The sequence below is a fragment of the Tasmannia lanceolata genome, unplaced genomic scaffold (genome assembly GCF_043159265.1).
Source record: "Tasmannia lanceolata isolate RefF3 unplaced genomic scaffold, GAP_Taslan_0.1 ptg000044l, whole genome shotgun sequence".
Taxonomy (NCBI): Eukaryota; Viridiplantae; Streptophyta; class Magnoliopsida; order Canellales; family Winteraceae; genus Tasmannia; species Tasmannia lanceolata.
Window position 1 is genome coordinate 23,416,720 of NW_027518721.1, and position 20,963 is coordinate 23,437,682.

General features: G+C 38.3%; 2 protein-coding genes and 1 long non-coding RNA gene across 4 annotated transcripts; 1 reads left to right on the top strand and 2 right to left on the bottom strand.

Annotated features, from left to right (window-relative positions):
* Positions 1-707: 707 nt before the first annotated feature.
* On the bottom strand, positions 708-8,321 carry LOC143863915 (uncharacterized). Of its 2 annotated transcripts, none has more exons than XM_077374699.1 (7): positions 8,020-8,321; positions 7,880-7,930; positions 7,144-7,195; positions 6,908-6,966; positions 5,542-5,587; positions 1,949-2,087; positions 708-837 (listed from the first exon to the last, which is right to left on the bottom strand). In XM_077374699.1, exons 1-7 carry the CDS (start codon positions 8,143-8,145, stop codon positions 783-785), a joined length of 528 nt encoding a protein of 175 aa, XP_077230814.1. In that variant the 5' UTR covers positions 8,146-8,321; the 3' UTR covers positions 708-782. The 2 variants fall into 2 exon arrangements, with proteins under 2 accessions (XP_077230814.1, XP_077230815.1); XM_077374700.1 differs by lacking the exon at positions 708-837 and adding an exon at positions 1,702-1,861 and having other exon boundaries at positions 8,020-8,319.
* Positions 8,322-10,759: 2,438 nt separating this feature from the next.
* LOC143863430 (protein FAR1-RELATED SEQUENCE 5-like) lies at positions 10,760-13,021 on the top strand. The gene has a single exon (XM_077374095.1). It carries the CDS (start codon positions 10,760-10,762, stop codon positions 13,019-13,021), a length of 2,262 nt encoding a protein of 753 aa, XP_077230210.1.
* A 1,534-nt stretch (positions 13,022-14,555) lies between these two features.
* LOC143864072 (uncharacterized) lies at positions 14,556-16,231 on the bottom strand. Its single transcript, XR_013241075.1, has 3 exons — positions 15,926-16,231; positions 15,175-15,325; positions 14,556-15,100 (listed from the first exon to the last, which is right to left on the bottom strand). It is a non-coding gene; the product is annotated as an uncharacterized LOC143864072 (long non-coding RNA).
* Between the last annotated feature and the right edge of the window lie 4,732 nt (positions 16,232-20,963).

Consider the following 20,963-nt stretch of genomic DNA (forward strand, 5'->3'; position numbering starts at 1 on the left):
AGACGAAGCCACCGTGTCTTTTATTATTTAATCAGCTATCAAAAGCTAATACAATTCCCAAAACACTCTCAGCAGCCCATTAATAAAGAAAAGACAAGGTCAATTAGTTTCATTATCAAAAAAGGTTTGGGACAAAGGCTTTGTTGAGTTGAGTATAAAAAAAGGTAGTGCAATTATAGGTGGCACTCACTCATATTATACTACACTGAATTATTGGTATTGCCCTCCTTACCAGCGTTGGGAAGGGTTTAGTTTTTTGCCAAGAGTTCAACAAATGTACATGAAAAAGACAGTAATTACTGAATTTACATATGGATAGTAGTTTGAACTCTATTGACCTTGGAGGAGTGTCCTATGGTCCATAACACCATTTTGCCCTCCTCTTTTTTTTAATTACAGCGCCTTATTTGTTACACCGCTGACAAATTTTTTTTTTTAAATGGTAGCATTATATTAATAGGAGAACCGAGATGGTCTTCAAAGATACAGCAAATAAAAATACAATCAAATTACGGAGGAAGGAAATCAAACCACTCCAAAACTAACCTATTAACCCCGGATTTAGCAAGAGAATCAGCCTCTCCATTAGCTGATCTCTTAACATGTTTGAAGATGATAGAAGACCCTGAAATCAAGTCAGATATCTCCTCAACATAGTTAAGAAATCTCCAAGGAGGGGCTGCTTTCCCGGATACCCAACTAACAGATCTTGATTTAAATGCTTTATTCCTAAATAAACCCCTCTGACTTCTGCTTCAGACGAGTCACAAACACCAATGGGACTAGAGAAGGCCCACAAAACAGAACCTAGAGAATCCTTGCAAAGAACTCCAACACCTGCTATAACCATGTTACACCGCCGACAATTGCTTCAACTCAGGAAGGGGAAGTAGAAGAAGAAGATGAAGATGGAGGAGGAAGGAATAAGGGGAACCGGAGCTAGAAAAAATGGAAATAAAATAAAATAAACACAATCTTAAAAGAGCGGGCCAGTCCATCAAAAGATCAGGCCGGCCCATCAAAATTAGATCAATTTTGTTCTTGTTGATAAGACAAAAAACACGATAAAGCCTCGACGGATGAGAAAGACTTGCTCTTGTTGATGGTAATGGAGAAACACATTTTTCATGTAACATGATGAGTTAAAGATCCATATCGAGCGGCAATAGAGAGAACAATGTGAATAGTCGAAGCCTCGATAATGTGAATGAAGATTTCATCAAAGTCTATCTCATCCATTTTATGTAATCCTTGGCAAACAAGTCTTGCCTTGTAGCGGTCAATAGAACAATAGGAAAGTAACATGGCTATAAACCCATTTGGAGCTGATGACATTAATACTAAATGATGTGGATCCGAGCTTATTGGTGGAAGAAATAGAGAAATGGTTCCACAGGGAATGGGGAAGATGGAGTGAAGATCACAAATGAGCATGACAGTAGTGTCACCCTGGTTAGCAAAAGATGGTGATGAAGTAACTGATGGAGAGGAATCGACTGTGGATGAAGATGAACCCAGTAACCCACCCTGTCCTTAGGAGGCCCTTGCGTGATCGCCTTGGCTATGGGATTAAACAAGGGTAGCAACACAGATCTATGATTGTTTGTTATCTCTGTTGGAACAGCAGCATCACAATTTTGTGAGTTATTGAACCAGTAAGGCATGTGACTCATGCAAAACAGAGATCCCCCGCCGGCTCAATTGAGGTTTGCAAATATTAGCAGATCAATTTTTTATTAAAACAAAATGCCAAAAAACCCCCTTTATTTCAGGGGATATTATTGTCCACTCTGGAGTTACAAGGGAAGCAACTACACTAGCATTCTTGAGCAGTTACAGGTCTTGACACATCCACATCCAACTGGAATAATGAAATCACAAATGATTGATGAAGCTGAAATTTGCAATGGTCATCAGGCAAAGATTCTGTACACCCACAAAGGATTACCTCAAATTTTCATGTGGAGTACGAGAGGAGTGACTCTCTTCAATGACCCTTGTGACGTGCGATATTGCATAATGTGAAGCACTAGAGGCAGCGTAATATGATGTCACCGAGAGTTGAGCAAACTCTGGCAGCGCATAACCTGTGTAGAATGCCATGACAACCGGTTAAGGACTTAAGGGTGATTGAATCAACAATTTCCTGACAACATTAGGAATTTGTGGTTTATAGTTGATAAAAGCTGAAAATCCAAATGCTTGAATTCCAAATAGACTCACATAATTACACACAAATCACAAAATAGAAAAGGGAAAGAAAAATCTTTATTTATCTCATAAAAGGTTTAATTTTTTAAGGGAAGTGATAAGAGGGGGAGGCCCGGGGAACAAATGGGGCTAATATATCACCACCCTTTTTAAATTATTGCTGATTATAATTTTCCAATTCATTATTATATGGCATAGGGTTCAATGCAATAACTAAGCGACTTTGATTATCACCACAAGATCATATACAATAAACCACACATCGGGGGTGTGGGCCTTGGCGTTTGGCGAACAAGATTGATGAGATTAGGGATCTTGTTTGTCTGATTAGACCCCAGCTTGTTCATAGAAGGAGATCAGCGAATTCAATGGCTGACGGGTTGGCGAAAGCTGGTGTAAATCGTGTCGTGGCACTTATAATCAAATACCTTAATGATCTGTTGTTAACTTTTAAGGTTTCTTGTTAGGGGGTTGGGTCTTGATGTATGATGTTGTTGGGGACTACTTGTCCCCTTGTATTGGGTTTTATGATTAATAATAGGGCAGTGATAAATCGACTCCCCGAATGGATAAATTGACTCCCCATGTGTCTATCTCTCTCCTCTTTCTCTCTCTAACCTAGAGGAGAGAGAAAGACACATGGGGAGTCTATTTATCAATTTGGGGAGTCGATTTATCACTCCCCTTAATAATATATGTTACCTTTTCAAAAAATATACAATAAACCACACATTGACCCCTGCTTGAATCCTAAATGGCAGCGGTGTTCTCCAGATTCTCATGATATTATGTTTTGGAAAAATAAAAATTTAAGCATTGTTAAATTTGTAATTTTGGGCTTTTTGATGGGGGTTATATATCAAAAATCTTTTTTCAATACATACAATGGAGAAATGTAAGGGTTGAAGTACTTGTCTTCTCTTTTGGATGGCTCTTTTAAAGTGTTTGCCCATTGTCCAAGAAAGAAAGTCAAGTTTTCCAATAGGGTTTTGCTGCTTCAAGGCATACATTGTAAAGGTAGAAAGCTATATGGGATTGAGCCTCAAACATGAAGTGAAGTACTATATATCTGACTGAGGCTCACACTATCAAAAGTTAATATGAATATATCCAACTTCTAATGGTAGCTTGGGCTATATTATTGTGTGATGTATCAAATGATGCGATTTTGGTTGCTAGGAAGCATAACAAATACCAGTTTCCTCCAACCAAAATATTGTCCCCTAATTTACCTCCGAACTTGCAGGGCTACAATCACCGTAAGCCCTTGAAACAAAAGCTTATCGAACCTAGAAATGGAGGAAAAAGCTTCAGTGGTAGAATAGATTGTCACCCAAATATTTCGTCAGACTGATGTGATCTAGCCATCATCTTAGCCATTAGATTTAGTGTTTTTTTTCGTAATGGACTATTGTACATGTGTTATTTTTCTTTCAGGTAACACTTTAATTTATTTATTAGCATTTTAAGTTCTCCTAGATGTGGGGATGTCCACATCAACCTATGACCCCACCTTACCCTTTTTTGCATGACACACTTATTCTTTTAAACCCATCTTTTATAGACTTTTAGCTCTAACCTACTTATTTTTTATTTCCCATTGGCTAAACCCTTAGAAACCCCACTTAAAACAATGTTCATGCCTTTTCTTTTAACCTATTGGTTCACACTGGTAAGAAATAACGAGCAGACAACTAATATATGAAGTGGAACATTATACCCTATAGTACAAACTATAAAACGCATTTCAAAGTGAAACATCAGGCAATCCAAAATAAGTTCTGTAAGGCTCCCTAGCATTGAATGCCTATCACCTCCACGAGTGGAAACTCATTGCCACATCGTTTAGATCCCATAAATCTAATCAGCCAATCCAGCAGTCGTAATCTCTCATTTCATCAATTGATGCCTTAAACCATCCAATGCATCCAACACAAAATTCAGGACATCACACCGCACATCATCCTTCACATCAATCAAGCCAGTAATATCAATACCCATTCATTTCCAAACAAGGACAAACAGAATGATGCCACTTCGGTGTTCTAGTTCTTTCTGGATAGTGAATAGAGCACCACAGCCTCAAACTATTCCAAGGTCATGTCAATTGACGAGCTAGTTCTACCCATGCATCTATTCATTTGGATCAAGCTTCTTCTACGTGGTAACATAGACACCTTTTTAATCACATAAAAGTCACGCTCAACGAATCACAAGGATTTACGACATTTTTTTTTTAGAAAGATCATCAACATCATTACAGAAAAAGGAATATAAACAGGCCAAAACAGCCCCGACAATCACAAGCGCGGCAGAAATTTCCACTTTTACAAAACATCATGCCTCACACTGTCTTTGGTTAAGGCAATTGAGCAATACATTTTTGGTGAAAATGCAGCCATCACAGAAGCCAAGATGACTCCACCTTACCTAATTTCATAAAGTGGATATCACATCATCACCTCCAACACTAAATGGTGAATCATAGACCCATTAACAATAGCTCTTCAATCGCACTACTCAAGCACAACAAGGTCTTTGAACTACCACTAACCACCCAAACTTCTAGACTTCCACGGCCAGCATAATGATGGCTCCTTCCTACCCTTCCTTGATGAACTGTCCAGAGTGCTGGCCTCAAATACAACAAAGCTCACTGAGCTATAACAACTTGATCACTACAAGCATCCATAATGCTCATTCTATTCAAGCAATCAGAGGCATAGGAAGTACAATTGAGACAAAAGGACTTCAATGTTTTGGAATCAAGAGAGACCTTAAAGGGCCCTGATTACTTCCACCCACTATCAAGGAATCTAAAATTCTTGACTGTTCTGTGCCTCATAGCCATTGTCTGCCATTGCAAGATTGTCTTTCACAAAGACTGCTCAAACTATGTGTCTTGTAAATCCTTCTTTTGTTATAATTTATTTATGTTATGTTTCAAAGTCTGATTTTTCTTGTATATCATCATCTGTCCACCTCTGATTTTTCACATGGTGATAGAGACAGATAGTCTGGGGTTGGTCTATGGACACATAACAAACAGTATGCTAGTTTGATACACAAAAAAATTGATAGCCAACACCAAGCTCTTCTGTAAATGTAATTTAATGGATTCTCCTTCACCGTTGTGACATCTATAACCTAATAAAATAATCCTTCATGGTTGAAACAGAAACCACTAAGCATTTGTTGTCAACCAAATTGTAGTCAATCTAAGAAATCATGGAAAATAGAGAAATAGTGGTAAGGACAATTCAAGATTTCCACAAATTCTACAAACCCACAAAAAGTTTGATAAATAAAGAGGAAAAGGCAGAGACATACCTCCAAATGCAGCACTGGATGCAGAAAACAAGAGGAGTGGAGGAAGCTGTCAACACAAATGAGAATATATCACAAATCAATATAATGCCATGAACATGTAAAAATAACCCCAGCCCACAGGAGAGAGGGCAGCCCAGTGCACGAGGCTCCCGCCATTGCGGGTCTGGGGAGGGCTAGATGTACGCAGCCTAACCTCTGTTTTGCAGAGAGGCTGTTTCCGTGACTCGAACCCGTGACCACCAGGTCACAATGGAGCAACCTTACCGTTGCGCCAAGGCTCGCCCTCTAGAGAGAGAGGGAGAGGAGATACAATCCATCACTGGGAGCAGGTTGTTAGGTCATGGAAGATGGTTAGCATCTCTGTAATGCTCTATTTGGGGAAAAAGACTTCTAGTTCTGAACAAATACATCATGAAAAAATTCTAAAACGTGGAAATGCTCCCTAAGAGTTTGGGAGTTCTCAAATACCAACTCATTAACTTTCTCTACTGTCATGTTGCAAAATTTAAGATGGAGCTAATAAAGCAAGTGGATTTTGAAAGGTTTGAAGAAATCTGGTCCCAAGAGAATAGACAAATTTCTAACAAAGGAGCACTCAAGATTGCCAAAAAGTAGTTAGGGGGGGAATTTCCCACTATTTAAAAAAAATCTCCGACTCAATTGACTTGCGCAAGTTGCATTGGCCGAGTCAGAGTTTTTCCCTAAAAAGTTAATCAAAAGCTCTTTGGACTCCCCCGATTCAATGAAATTTTGACGGCGTCAAACATTAAACTCGCCCAACACACTCCTTACCTAGGCAGAATTACCTTTCAAGTCCAATTTTTTAAACAGTTGAATTTCTGTCTGTTGAGAAACCAATTTGATTCAGTCACAAATAGGAAGGTATCCAATGAATTGTTTCATCTATAAATCAAAGATAAGTCAAACAGAATATATTCCATGTGAGCCTAGTGAAAGCAAGCCTCATGTGTCAGCATAGGGCTAGCACCTACAGATCAAATAATTCAACCCCTCCTGAAATATTTATCTGAGATAAAAAAGACCATTGATACTTTGTAGTCACAATAAATTGCATGCTCATGAATGTAACCTATTGTGTTCTAGCTAACCAAACCAAAAGATTCAATATCCACCGCTATGGGAGAATGCAAGCATTTTACCACGAAATCCGAATTTAGTGCCTTGAAGTGGCACATCACCCATAATAGTTCACTGGTTATAGGAGAGCCTATCAGCCCAAAATAGATTGAATCACGTAGAGGGTTGTGCGAACAGACATATACATGCACATTAGACCATATGTACCTAATATCTTACAAGGCTACAAAAAAAAGGGAGATGAATTGGATGGGCAAAAGATTGGTACCCCGATAAGTAAAGGCAGCCACTTGGGCCCTTTGACATGTTTTTGGATAAATGGAATCCCTGCACCAAAAACCAAATTCACGAGAAGCTTTTAATATACATCTCAAAGCCACCCTTGAACATAAGAAACTAATAAAACCAATAAAAAACAAAACTACATTCACTTTTAAACATTATAAACCACCAAGATAAGACTCTACAACAATGAAATAATGATATCGAAGCACTGTAGTATACCCGTATTGAAACCATGTATCCCACTAAGCATTGCACCCGCACCTGATCCAGCCTAATCAACACGTAATAACCAATACATAAGTCATAATAAACAATCCTCTACAAAAGAGATAACTAACATAAAAATGCAAAGCACAAGTATGTGCAAGTTATGATTCATCACGCAATAAATCAAGGCTACTGATGTTGGCACCATGGTTTTAAATTTCGACCGAAATCCGACCGACGCAGAAATCGATCAAAACCGAAACGGTCATTTATTTCGGCTGAAATTTCGAAATTTCGGTCGAAATTTAATATTGAATAAAATATTGGTTTCAGGTTTTGTACCAGTTTTCGACTGAAATTTCAAAATTTCAGGGTCTGAAACCGGTACCGAAACCGAAAATTTAAACCTTGGTTGGCACTACCCTGTTTTGATAATTGCACTAAATCAGCTTGGCTTTTATTACATAAACAGCTGTCAAAGGTTATTACAGTCCCCAAAAAAGCAAGCTCACAAAAGACAATTAAAAAATGAAAAGACAAGATGAATTCGTGCTTTTATTAAAACATGGTAGTGCCAATATCAGTTGCCTAAATCAATACCTACAAGAACCCCCCCAACAGCAGAGATATAACATTCAATCAACATAACCAAATACACCTTCCTTATTTCTTAAAATTTCCCAAGTAACAAAAAAAAAAATGACAAAATTCAAGAAATTATCACATCAGTATAAGAATTTGATATTACCACGGCAGCTGCATCATGTAAAACGGAAGTTATGGTCCATTCACCATCAGCCTGTAGGATCCGAACTATTCATTAGAAACAAAAGTAAAACAAATAAGAAAGAAGAGAAGAAGAAATTAGGGTTTATGAGAGAGAGATACCGAATTAGGGTTTATGAGAGAGAGACAACGGGGACAGCGTGGGGAACCTAGGCCGGGATTTATGGTGGGCTCGTGGTAAAGATTTCCTGATCTGAGTTTCTCCTCGTATACCTCTCGAGTCCCCATCACATAGAAAGAGAGGGATTCAAAAGCCCGGGATTTAAAAGCCCGGACTCTTCGATTTCTAGTTTCTTCTAGTAGTAGGGGTAGGCCGTAGGGGGTAGGCGCGAGGCATAAGAAGAACCCCTCGCGTGTATTTGGAAAAACGGGAAGAGGCTTAACTTGGGCCCAACATAATTCTGAGTCCAATAATCTCTTTTTGGTCTCACAATCGGATGCCATAATCTAAAAAAACCAGGGCATTGGGATTTTGAGAAGAGATTGTGAGTCCAAAACTGATTATTGGCCATATCATCTCTTCTCCAGAGGGGGATAGGGGTGTAAATGAGCCGAGCTTGGCCCAGCTCGGCTCATTAAGCTCATTACCTGGGTTCGAACTCGGCTCAGGCTCGGACCAAGCTTGAGCTTGGCTCAGCTCGGCTAGGCTCGCGAGCCTTACGAAGCTCATTGATGGACCCCCAAAATCATATATTCACACCCCCTCTTCTTTCCTGGACAGACAGCCCCATCTAGTGTAATTCGACTACTCTTTTTACACCACAGGGGGTGGTCCAAGCAACAAAAGAGGTTCCTAAAAAGTAGTGATATATTTTGCCTCGCCCTTTCACTCCCTGGACAGCCCTTTTGGTGAATGTGTGTGTGTATATGAGGAAAGTGAAGCTACACACTCGTGTAGCTAACTTAGCTACACCGACGGCTTAAAATACAGTGGGCCCACATTGTTTGGGTGAACCAAACCATTCATTTGATAGGCCCTCACATTGATAAGGTGTGCCCAAAAAATCAGCTCCATAGGATCATCCCAACCCGTCAAACTGTGGAGGCAAAAATGGACAGATTTGTGAATGTTTTTACACGTCCATTTTTGCCTCCACAAATCGTAGTGTTGGGATGAACCTATGGAGCTGAATTTTTGGGAACAACCTATCTATGTGAGGGCCCCTCAAATGAATGGTTTGCATCACCCAAACAATGTGGGACCCACTGTATTTTAAGCATGAATGTGTAGCTACACTTTCCTCTCTCTCTCTCTCTCTCTCTCTCTCTCTATATATATATATATATATATATATATATATATATATATATATATATATATAGGGAAAAATGTTGGTACTCGGTCAAGTAGCTAACGTTAGGTACTCTGTCGCTTAAGATATAGCCATATAGGTTTGAAACCGTTGATTGAATGTAATCTCACCCGTCCAAATAAAATCCACTCACGTTTTACGTTTTAAAGTGAAAAAAACAAAAAAAGACCTCGACGGAAATACCAGAGACCTCTCCCTCCCTCCCTCTCTCTCTCTCTCTCTCTCTCTCTCTCTCTCTCTCTCTCTCTCTCTCTCTCTCTCTCTCTCTCTCCGTCCGATTGAAATCATACCAGAGACCTCTCCCTCCTCGTTCTCTCTCCCGTCCGACTCTCTCTCTCTCTCTCTCTCTCTCTCTCTCTCTCTCTCTCCCCAGTCCGATTGAAATCGCTCCCTCCTTTGAAAAAAACAAAAAAAAAATCGACGGAAATAGGGTTTCAACATCTACTGTGGCTTTAAAGCTTGAAGGTTGACGGAAATAGGGTAATATTGTAGATTTATTAAAGATTTCTGGAGGGTTTAAAGGTAGGGTTCTTCTTTAAACTATGGTTTCAAGATTTGATAAATTTCTGTGTTGATTTTACAGATTTAGGGTTCCTGTGTTGATTTAAATCTGTAATAGTAGAAGCTTGTAATAAATTTGAAATATTAAAAGCAAGGGTTTCAATCTAGGGTTTGGGGATTTTATTTCAAGCCAGGGTTTCAATTTGTAATATCCCTTTCCATTTTTTTGTAAGTTATCTACACCCGCTCAACTCATTTTTTAGGGTTCCAAAATGATTTAACAAAAATCTGGGATTTTTTTGTAAGTTATCTACACCCACTCAATCCCCTACATCCCTTTACAGATTTGCAGGTTTAAATGGTGCAATCCTTATAATCCCCTAAATCTTTATTGTAATTTCTGTCTCAAATTGTTTTTGCTACAAGTTTTCTACTTGACCCTGTTTTTTTTCAAAGATTATGATGACCAATTGTGACTGTGAAATCGATTATTGGACTCAAATTTAAACATAATTCTGAGCCAAATAATCGGTTTGACAGTCACAATCAGTTATTATAATCTGAAAGAAGAAAGTCTCGCTGCGCCGACTCTATGAGCAAAATATTTTTTTTGCTACAAGTAGATTACTTGAGCTTGTTTGTTTAAGATTATGATGAGCAATTGTGAGTGTAAAACCGATTATTGGTTTCATTCTTAATCCAATAATCGGTTTGGCAGTCAGAATCAGTAGTTATAATCTGAAAAGAAGAAGGCCTTAATTTAATTTTTGTAGTTTATTTGCTGAAGAAACTCTTTACTGTTGTATTTGGAATGATTGGTTGGAATCGCAGGTAGAATTTCTGAGTGGGTTTAATCTCTATTTGAAAGGGATTGGTTAAGTTTTATTGAGCTAATGGATGACACTATGTCCGAAGGTTTTGAATTATCAATTGATGATATAGATGCTAATAGATTGATTGTGGTTGATGACATGGCGTCCCAAGCTGGTGGCTTACAAAATGATGGATAATATGTCAATGAATTTGTTATGGTTGAGGAGGAACATTTGAATGAGGGTTGTTTACATTATGAAGATGACGGTGAGGGTTGTAGCGGTACATTTAATACGCCTACTAAGGATGCTAATGAGGGGGATTTAGTTTCCAAACCGTTTAAGGACCAGATGTTTGATACCGATATCGCTGCATATGAGTTTTATAATTTATATGTGTTGGGTATGGGATTTGGAATTCGAAAAGACACAACTTATAAGTCAAAGAAAAATGGGGAAGTGATTTTTAGGAGATTTGTATGTGATAAAGCGGGGTTTAAAAAAATGAAAGATAACAAAGAGAGTGATAAAGTAGTGAAGCGTCGTCGTAGTGTAAGAGAGGGCTGCCAAGCCAAGATGGATATCTCTTTGATAGATGAGAAGTGGCATGTGAGAGCTTTTGAAGATGATCATTGCCACGAGCTTACCTCTCCACCTAGAAGGCTAATGCATCGTTCTCACAATAGATTTTTTAAGAATGAAGCATGTAAGATTTTGATAGATGACCTAAGTAAGATAGGGATGAAGCCTGCTGGTGTTAGAAGGGCTATAAACGTCACATATAAAGGAACAAATGTTGCTTTGACAACAAATCAGGTGGTGTCCCATTTGAGGAAACAGAGGGATAACAATATTGGTAAGGAAGGTGTCTTGGTAGCGGAATATTTCCAAAAGAAACGATCAGAAGACCCTAACTTTCAATTTGCAATGGAGTTGGACATTAATGGGAACTTGCGATCGATGTTTTGGGCCGATTCATGGGCGCGAGAGGCATACCTAAAGTTTAGTGATGTCATTGTCTTTTATGTCACGTACAGGACAAATAGGTTTAAGATGCCATTTGCTCCATTTACCGGAGTTAATCACCATTGTCAGTCTACACTATTTGGATGCGCATTGTTAGCCGATGAGAAAGATGAGACATTTACATGGCTATTTCAACAGTGGTTGCAGTACATGTTTGGGAAAGCGCCAGGTTGTATAATAACAGATATGGACGGGGCGATGAGAAATGCGATTCAAACTGTTTTCCCAGACACCCGCCATAGGTTTTGCTCCTGGCACATGCACAAGCATTTAGTTGAGCATGTTCCAGCGATGCGAGAAACCGATGGTGAGTTTTGCAAGAATTACAAGAAATGGTTTTATACGAGACAAATACATGACAGCGACTTGAAATGGAAAGAATTAGTAGAGAAATATAAGATTAATGAAAATGGATGGGTAGCAAAAATGTGGGAGGTACGTAGTCACTGGGTACCAGCCTATTTTAGAGATACATTCACAGCGGGAATGACTTCTAGTGGCCGCAGTGAGAGCATCAATGCTTTCTTTGATGGATATGTTAATATGAACACCACTTTAAAAGAATTCGTAGATCAATATGATAGGGCACTTGAGTTTCGTCGTAAAGCAGAGTCCGAAGAAGATTTCAGATCTAAAACTACGAAGGCCGTGTTGATTTCAAGGTTCAAATTAGAAGAAGAAGCAAGCAAATGTTGTACCAGGACAATGTTTGATAGATTCCAAGTAGAGTTTAGGGATAGCCTTGACTGTTGGCATGAGAAAACGGATAAGAATGGAAACACAACTGAATACATTGTCGGACTGAGTGTAAACGAGAAGTGGAAATGGTGCAAGGTCTTGTATGATGATTCTGAAGAAGGTGTGAAGGCTACATGTGAGTGTGCAAAATTCGAGATTGAAGGGATTTTGTGCAAGCATATACTTCGTATTATGACCAAGAAGCAATTGAGTAGAATTCCCGAGCGATATATTTTAAACAGATGGACAATTGGGGCTAGATTTGTACTTGGTGGTGAGGTGTCTTTAGGCGAAGAAGACAGTAATGAAGTTACTCCTTATGAAACATGGTGTGTAATAGCAAGGTGTCAAAGGCTACTACATGAATTTAAGGGTAATAGGAGTCTTTTTAAAAAGGTGTATGAAACACTTGATGTATGGTTCGCAGAATGTGAACAAGCGAAGAGAGAGAGACAACTTATTCCCGCAAACACTACTTGTAGCCAAGTACAATCCAATTTTGTGAGTGAATCTGCAGGGATATATATTCATGACCCACAAGTCGTGAAAACCAAGGGCCGCCCGAAGGGTGCTACACTTTTTAAATTGCCGATAGAGACCTCTCAAGCGAAAAGAAAGAAACAGAAGTGTAAAAGATGTGGAGAATTAGGCCATAATACAAGAACGTGTAAAAAAGAACTCGAGGTTCGGCTTTTTGTCACTTTGTATTTGTAGAATTTCTCATTTTCTATGTTGTAATTATTATTCATGTGAAGCAACATTTTTTATGTGCCAATAGATGACATTAAGGGATGAGGAAGATGAAGAGGAAGAGAGTGAAGAAATCAATGTATTTGCATAGGTACTTGTTAGCTTCTTAGTGTTACTACTTTGTAAATATTTCTGATAGGTACTTGGTAGTTTCTTATCATCTTTTATTCTTCTTCCTCTTCCTCTTCATCTTGTATTCTTAATTATTTCTTCTTTCATTTGATGCTTACCTTCGCGTTCTAATATTCCTCTGATTGCATGCAGGTGAGTCGCTATTTCATGCCAGCCCGTTCACATTGGAAGATGAGTTCAGAGTGAAGAGAGCATTGGGTTGAATTGTAGAGCTACATGTTGACCACCATGTGTTTTTTCTTTTGGTTTCTGTATGGGATGGGATTGTATTAACATTATGTATAGGATGGTTTGTAGGGTATAATATGTGTTTTGGTTGGTTTTGGAGTTCCGCATCATCTACTAGTGGTGTTAGGCTGCATTATTTGGTTGCTATTAATTGTTCACATGTCAGACAATGTGCTATAAATTTTCGAAATACAAGATTTTGCACTGTTTGACTTTCCTCTCAAATACAGAGAAATGGGAATCCAAATTTCTTTCATTCTAATTTTACATTAGGTGCATTTAACGGACCCTATCAAGAGACTATTAAAATAAGGGAAATTTGGAAATAGTATTATTGCCAGGCTGCCAAAAGAAGAAAAACGAATCCCACAATTTCACATGCCAAAGTTGCCACAGAAATTAAGAAAGTCTACACTAAAATCAAGAGACTAAAGACATTAAAATTAAGAAATTCAAGAAGATTAAAATCCTCTAAGAAAGGAATTATTAGTACAGGACACGAACAATTCACTAATTATTACATTCAAGAAGTCAGATATATCTCATAAGATTAGCGATCACTCAGATCTATCACTCTACAAAAAACAAAAAAAAAAGAAGAAGATACAAAAGACAATCATAATTGGCTATTCATATTGGGAAATGCATTCAAGCTTCGTCCAGTTATGAGTTACATTCGGATGGTTCTAGCTCCTTGGATGGTTACAATCATCCATGAATCCCTCTTGAACAAAAGGCCTTAGTTTCAAGCTGAATTCTCGTACACCGATAGCTGAACAAAGTCATCATGTGATTGCAATGGAAAACCAGTTTCAGTCCACGCCACTTTGTTATATGTATCATAACACATTGAATGTGATATGGTGTTTTGGTGCTAATATGTTACAAGGTAATTCATGCATTGTTCTGTACTCTTTCTTTCCCAAAGGGTTTTCTAATTAGTGTTTGAGAAGCTTGAAGGTCGACAGAACCAATTCCTTAAGCACATCAACAACAAAAAATCAACCAATACTAGTACTGCTTGATTCTGTGACAACCCCAAGAGGCAGGCCTATTACCTCAAAACAAATAAGCCACGTGCATCCCATTTCCATTACCTCAAGAAGAAGAAAAAGAAAAGAAAAAGATGGCTTGCATCCACATGCATCCCATTTCCATATAAACATAAACAAACCAAAATGTTACATAAAACATGGATGCCATGTACCAATTACAGAACTGTCAAGAACAAAAAAGAACAACACAATATTAAAAAAGCAAGTAATTGCTTCCTACCTTACTTAGTGATACATTGGAAAAAGAAAACAATTACGAAAAAACAACAACCCCCATCGCTTTAATCCACCCGTTTTCATTCTCTACTAATTTAACGGCTTCACGACCTTGTTGCACCACCAACTTCAATTCGGCAACCTCTTGCCTCAGCCTTTCAGTGTCTTTAATATCTTGACACGCCTATTGTACCAACAACTTCAATTCAGCAACCTCGTGCTCCAACCTTTCAATGTCTTTAATGTGTAGACGTGCATGTTGCACCAACAACTTTAATTCGGCAACCTCGGCCTCCAACCTCTGCCGACATTGAGTACCACTTATGCTGTCCCTCCTCGAACCAAATTCCCTATTGTATTCAGCATTGTCGCACCATTCGAAAAACTCGCATTTCTTCTTTCCACCTCCTTCCTGTGTGTTGTATAATCCTTAGTAATTTGAACTTTTACTCAAAATTTAAAAAACACTATTAAATGGTTACTCACACTAAATCCACAAGTGTAGTAGGGCCGGCCTCGATTGCCATTCACATCTGACTGAGTTATTTTAATAGCCGCTTTTATTCCACATTTACATGGTAATTCTCCAACTGAACCGGAATTGCTACAGTTAGAGGAGGTCATTAATCTTCACTATCTGCACAATATTGAACAAAAAGAATCGCATTACCACAATCATATGAACATAATTTAATTCAATCCTCAAACCCTGACTTGAAAAATAAAATCCCCAAACCCTAGCTTCACACATGTACTATTTCAGATTTATTAAAAACCTGGTTAATATTACGCTTCGAGATGAAGAGGTTAAAAACCCTAAAGTTTCTGCAATTTTTTAACGCTGGAAAGAGAGGGTCTGCTGTGCTATTTCGAAACCCTTAAAAAAAATTTAAACTCATTTTGGAACCCTAAAAATGAGAGCGTAGAGGGGTTTTGAATGGGTGTAGATAACTTACAAAAAAATCCCAGATTTTTGTTAAATCATTTTGGAACCCTAAAAAATGAGTTGAGTGGGTGTAGATAACTTACAAAAAAAATGGAAAGGGATATTACAGATTGAAACCCTGGCTTGAAATAAAATCCCCAAACCCTAGATTGAAACCCTTGCTTTTAATATTTCAGATTTATTACAAGCTTCTACTATTACAGATTTAAATCAACACAAGAACCCTAAATCTGTAAAATCAACACAGAAATTTATCAAATCTTGAAACCATAGTTTAAAGAAGAACCCTACCTTTAAACCCTCCAGAAATCTTTAATAAATCAGCATTATTACCCTATTTCTGTCGACCTTCAAGCTTTAAAGCCACAGTAGATGTTGAAACCCTATTTCCGTCGAGTTTTTTTTTTGTTTTTTTCAAAGGAGGGAGCGATTTCAATCGGACGGGAGAGAGAGAGAGAGAGTCGGACGGGAGAGAGAACGAGGAGGGAGAGGTCTGTGGTATGATTTCAATCGGATGGGAGAGAGAGAGAGAGAATTGGAGGGAGAGAGAGAGAGAGTTGGATGGGAGAGAGAACGAGGAGGGAGAGGTCTCTGGTATTTCCGTCGAGGTGGTCTTTTTTTGTTTTTTTCACCTTAAAACGTAAAACGTGAGTGGCTTTTATTTGGACGGGTGAGATTATATTCAATCAACGGTTTCAAACCTATATGGCTATATCTTAAGCGATAGAGTACCTAACATTAGCTACTCGACCGAGTACCAACATTTTTCCTATATAAATATATATATATATATATATATATATATATATATATATATATATATATATATATATATAAAATCGAGCCTTAACGACCCGAGCCGAGCCAGATTCGAGAGCTCGAGCCGAGCCCGAGCCAAAACTGACACCCTTAATGGGGGCCTAGTAAATGAAGGCCTCAACCCCTCTATTATCATTTGGATGGTCTCAAAAATGCAATTTCTATGTCTATTTATACTATCCCTCTGTCATCAAAAGATCCTAATTGTTATAAACTAGGATGGTAGGTCATGTGGACAAAATATCCCTAGTATGGCAAAAGATAGTGGCAAAAAGGTAGGGAAATGTGGCAGAAAAGAAAGAAAGAATAGTGGAGGAAGAAATAAAAACAAACCAAACAAATGAGACAACAAATCTAACAACAATTTATAAGAAAAATACAGAGATGGTAGAACCCAACTTCTCCAAGAGCAAAGGGCGTTAATACTTCCTTCGTTTTTGCCTTAGACCGCCGCCGAATGTGTATTAGGGTTCTCGTATATAAACTCCTTTTCATGCCTGAACACGCCGTTTTATTTTCCAGGCTAAACTTTTTTTTCCCACTCTAATCTTTCTCTCCCATTTCTTTTTCTTTTATAGCCACGGCCTCCCTCTTAATATGGTTTCCATTTTGGACGCAAAAGAGGCAGGATCTTTGTGTGGTTTCAGCTTTTGGATGTAGAGGAGAGATTTTCCCAACACCTTTTACATGGTTTACAACATAAAAGGGAGGATTTCTATGATAAGCATGTTTTATAAGGAAATAAATTAATGCTGAGTTTTAATGTGAATAACTTTTACTTATTACAAAATTTTGAATAATGAAACGAAACCGAATTGGAAACTAGAGCATGGAATGAACAATAGCCTTTCAACACATTGACAAACTACACGTTGATAACCTTTTTACTTGGTCGAGCCTCTTAGCTCAATTGGTAATGACTAAGTTCTTTGACCCCGAGGTCGAAGGTTCGATCCCAGAAAGGAAACAAGGCAATTTTTCCCAACACAACCGTCTAATCTATGGACGTACCAGATCAATCAATGATCAAAGGTGGGATCTCTATGCCATAGTGGTGGGCCTCATTGTCCTTTTTCTTTTCGTTTTAAACTTTTGTAGTTAGCTATTCAAGTCTATTACAATTGTCATAAACCTATCAACAGTCGCTTAACAAAGTGAGGTGTGACATTTAAAAAAAACAGAGTGAGGAACCCATTTTTGCTAATTTTATAATTTAAGGGCTAAGGGGAAGTAGGTGAAAAGAGATGATTTGAAAGTTCCCAAAACTTATACGGAAGAATATAAAATCAAACAATGGTGTTCCTAACTCGCTTTCTCCCTTCTTGATTGGCTATGAGACACACCTATCAAGGGTTTAGATTACTTAGTAGGGAAGACAAGAAGAAAAAAAAAGGTTTACTAAGATGAAAGCCAACAACAACGTATATAAAAGAGAGGGGAGTAATTATATACATTACAGTATGTCCAGATCAAGTCAAGAGCCAACCCCATGCATACATCCGTGTCGTTACAGTAAGTCTGAAAATTGTTCCTATTTTTTAAACCCGGAATTTATTTTGGAACCCGGGCGGGCGGCACATTAATTTTATTAATAAAAAAAATGAATGTATATAAGAGGAGGGTGGGAATGGTTCGGTTTCGGTTCGGTTTGACCCCAAACCGAGCCGAACTGAAATTTGAATCGGTTTGGTTCAACAAAACTGAAACCAAATTTTTGGTTCGGTTTCGGCTCGGTTTCGGTTTAGTTCCATCAATTTTGCCACCCCTTATTCATAATCATTGGAAATCTTCGGTTTCGGTTTGGTTTGACCCCCAAAATGAACCGAACTGAAATTTAAATTTGTTTGGTTAAGAATTTTCGCTTAGGTTTCGGCTCGGTTTCGATTTGGTTCGGCCAACTTTGCCACCCCTAGGAGGACATAAAACCTTACCTCTAACCCAAATGCATGTAGAGAAAAAAAAATAACAAAACAAAAAACATTCTAAGAAAAGAAAGAATCGTAACTGCTACTTAGACATAGGAGCCAAATGGAAGAGAAAGATGCAGGCACATCACAAACGATCTGGTCAGGCAGATCTCCATCTGAAATAATCAAAATTGAAGAAGTCATGGATGTTTCTAATATCTTCCAGTTTGCCAAAATCTTCCTATTCAAACTGAACTTTTTTTATGCCTGCTTCTGTTTCTGATATCCTAGATTACCATTATAGAAGCATGGTTCAATCGCCTGCCGTTCGATAGTAGAACTAAGCTCTAAGGGAGAGAGGTGTTTTCCGTTGGAAATAATCCGTGTAGTGGTTGAGAAGAAGATAAGAAGATGCTTCAAGACGCGTAAACGTTCTCCTTAATACAATATTCGCCCCCACCAGTAGTGTGCAAAGGAGACCACGAACTCGCCTCCAAGATACAATGAAGGCCCGGTTCCAAACTGATTGCTTGACGACGTTCTGCACTGAACAGGATCAAGCCTGAATCACTCTTGAATTTTTCAAGTAATTGAGACCCAAGTGTTCTGTTTTTGCAGAAAACAGAATACTTGAAGAGAACTTCTAAAACAGTAAAAACAGAAACTTTGTAGGTGTTTAGAGAGAGAGAGAGAATTGTACTGGAAAATTTTGGGTATGACAAAGTAGAAATCCGAATTCTGTATAGAATGACTATTTTCTACTGTTTTTATAGAGCTTCTGGTGGCTTTTCCCGTTGGAAAACACCCTTTCTGGACATCCTTTCAGCGAGTTTGAATTCTGACCATTAGATTGTGTCTAATCGCGACTCTACTTCCACCAAAGTGCGCCTAAAAAAGAGCCACTATGCGCCCTATAGCCTATTGCACACGCTGCGCGTGCGCGTGTGCGAACGGTGCGTTATACCGTCCCGCGGTTCAATCCAAGGCTAAAAACCCATTGTGTACCATAATAAAGTAGAAAAAAGAGTAGAGCTTTATAAGCCAAACTTTTCATTTCTTATGAGTCGGTACGAGACTATCTTTTTCACACTAATTTTGCACTCTTCTCTTTCTCTTGTAAAAAACGACTATTTCCAAAGAAAAGTTTTTCCTTTTTCAAAACACACTTAGAAAATATTTTCCAAACGCTATCTTTTAATCAAAAATAAGGTTTTGAAAGTCAAATTTTAAAATCTAACATTTTCAAGTGCCCTGTCCCTACAAGAGGATCTTTTTACAGGAGAGGAAAGAGCCAAGGAGCTATAGCAATACGCTTGCACAAAAGACCGGCATCGGCTTAATTAATGAGACCTCACTCGCGAAAGGTCGGCAAAGCCTCCTTTTACGCAAGCAGGGATAGGAGAGGGATTGTTTTCTTACTAGTGGCTTCCTAGCAGGGGTTGAGTTGTTGCGTTCGGTCCCGCACCCGAGGGCCCTCCTTCATTTGGCTGCTCAGATTGCCAAAATCTTCCAATTCAAACTGAACTTTTTTTTTATGCCTGCTTCTGTTTCTGATACTCTAGATTGGCATTATAGAAGCAGTAGGGTGGAATCCATGGGATCGGAAGGTCGAAAATTCAAACATTAAAAATTGTTGATCAAGTCAATCATTTCTTCAATTACTTAATATTTGACAAAATTTTCTACTTCAAACTCAATTTCTTTCAAGCCTAGTACTGCCCCTCTTTCTCTCTCCCCTCTCTCTCTCTCTCTCTCTCTCTCTCTCTCCAGTGAACGTAAGTCTTAACAGTTAAAACCATGTCTGACGTTGTGGATTTGATCATCCTATGAAGTGGGCCCCATAGTGGGAATAATAATGGACATCACGCACACGCATCATATAAAATCTCCACTAATAAGGTCAAACATATATGAGTTTTAATACGGTGTAAAGCTCCTATAGTCCAGTTTTTTTTTAAAAAGTACTGCCTGTACATCTTACCATAGGATGATCAAAGCCGTCCATTTGATGGCCCACATCGAAAATACGTTGTGCCCAAAGATCATTTTCACGAGTTGATCTTAACCCTCCAATCTATAGAGGTCTCCATATTATGCACTTCCGCTTCAGATCATCCTATTGAAATGAATTTTTGGGCGCTTCTTATTTACGTTGTGACCTATCAAATGAACGATTTGGGTCACGGTGTAAGTAGTATAGTACTTTGAGAAAAATACTGGATTATACAAGTTTTTACCAAAATATATAATTGGTTGGGATCCACCAAAACTAAAAAATTTATAGAAAAAAATGATTTTTCTCATAAAATATTTTATAGAAAAACAAAATACTCATGCCATGCTAGGGGTGTAAAATAGTGGGTCCCACCCATCAGTGTAAGATAATGGGCCCCGCTACATAAAAATATAAGGGGAAAAGATATATTCACCCCTTTTTTACTTGGGACAAACCCTCTAGTGTAAAAGAGTACTATGTTCTGCACCCTCGAGCAAATTCTTGGCTTGTTACTATACAAGCCGTTATCAAGGACAGCTTCCGTCCTGGTTATGATAGCTTTGATGAGTGTTTTCAACACCTTCACCTCTTATTTCTTCACCTTCCT

Coding starts and splice junctions, on each gene's coding strand:
- LOC143863915 (XM_077374699.1), bottom strand. CDS start 8,145: ATGGGGACTCGAGAGGTATACGAGGAGAAACTCAGATCAGGAAATCTT. Junction 2,088..5,541: donor ATCCAGTGCTGCATTTGGAG/GTATGTCTCTGC, acceptor CATTCTACACAG/GTTATGCGCTGCCAGAGTTT. Junction 838..1,948: donor ACTCCACATGAAAATTTGAG/GTAATCCTTTGT, acceptor TGGTTATAGCAG/GTGTTGGAGTTCTTTGCAAG.
- LOC143863430 (XM_077374095.1), top strand. CDS start 10,760: ATGGTTGAGGAGGAACATTTGAATGAGGGTTGTTTACATTATGAAGAT.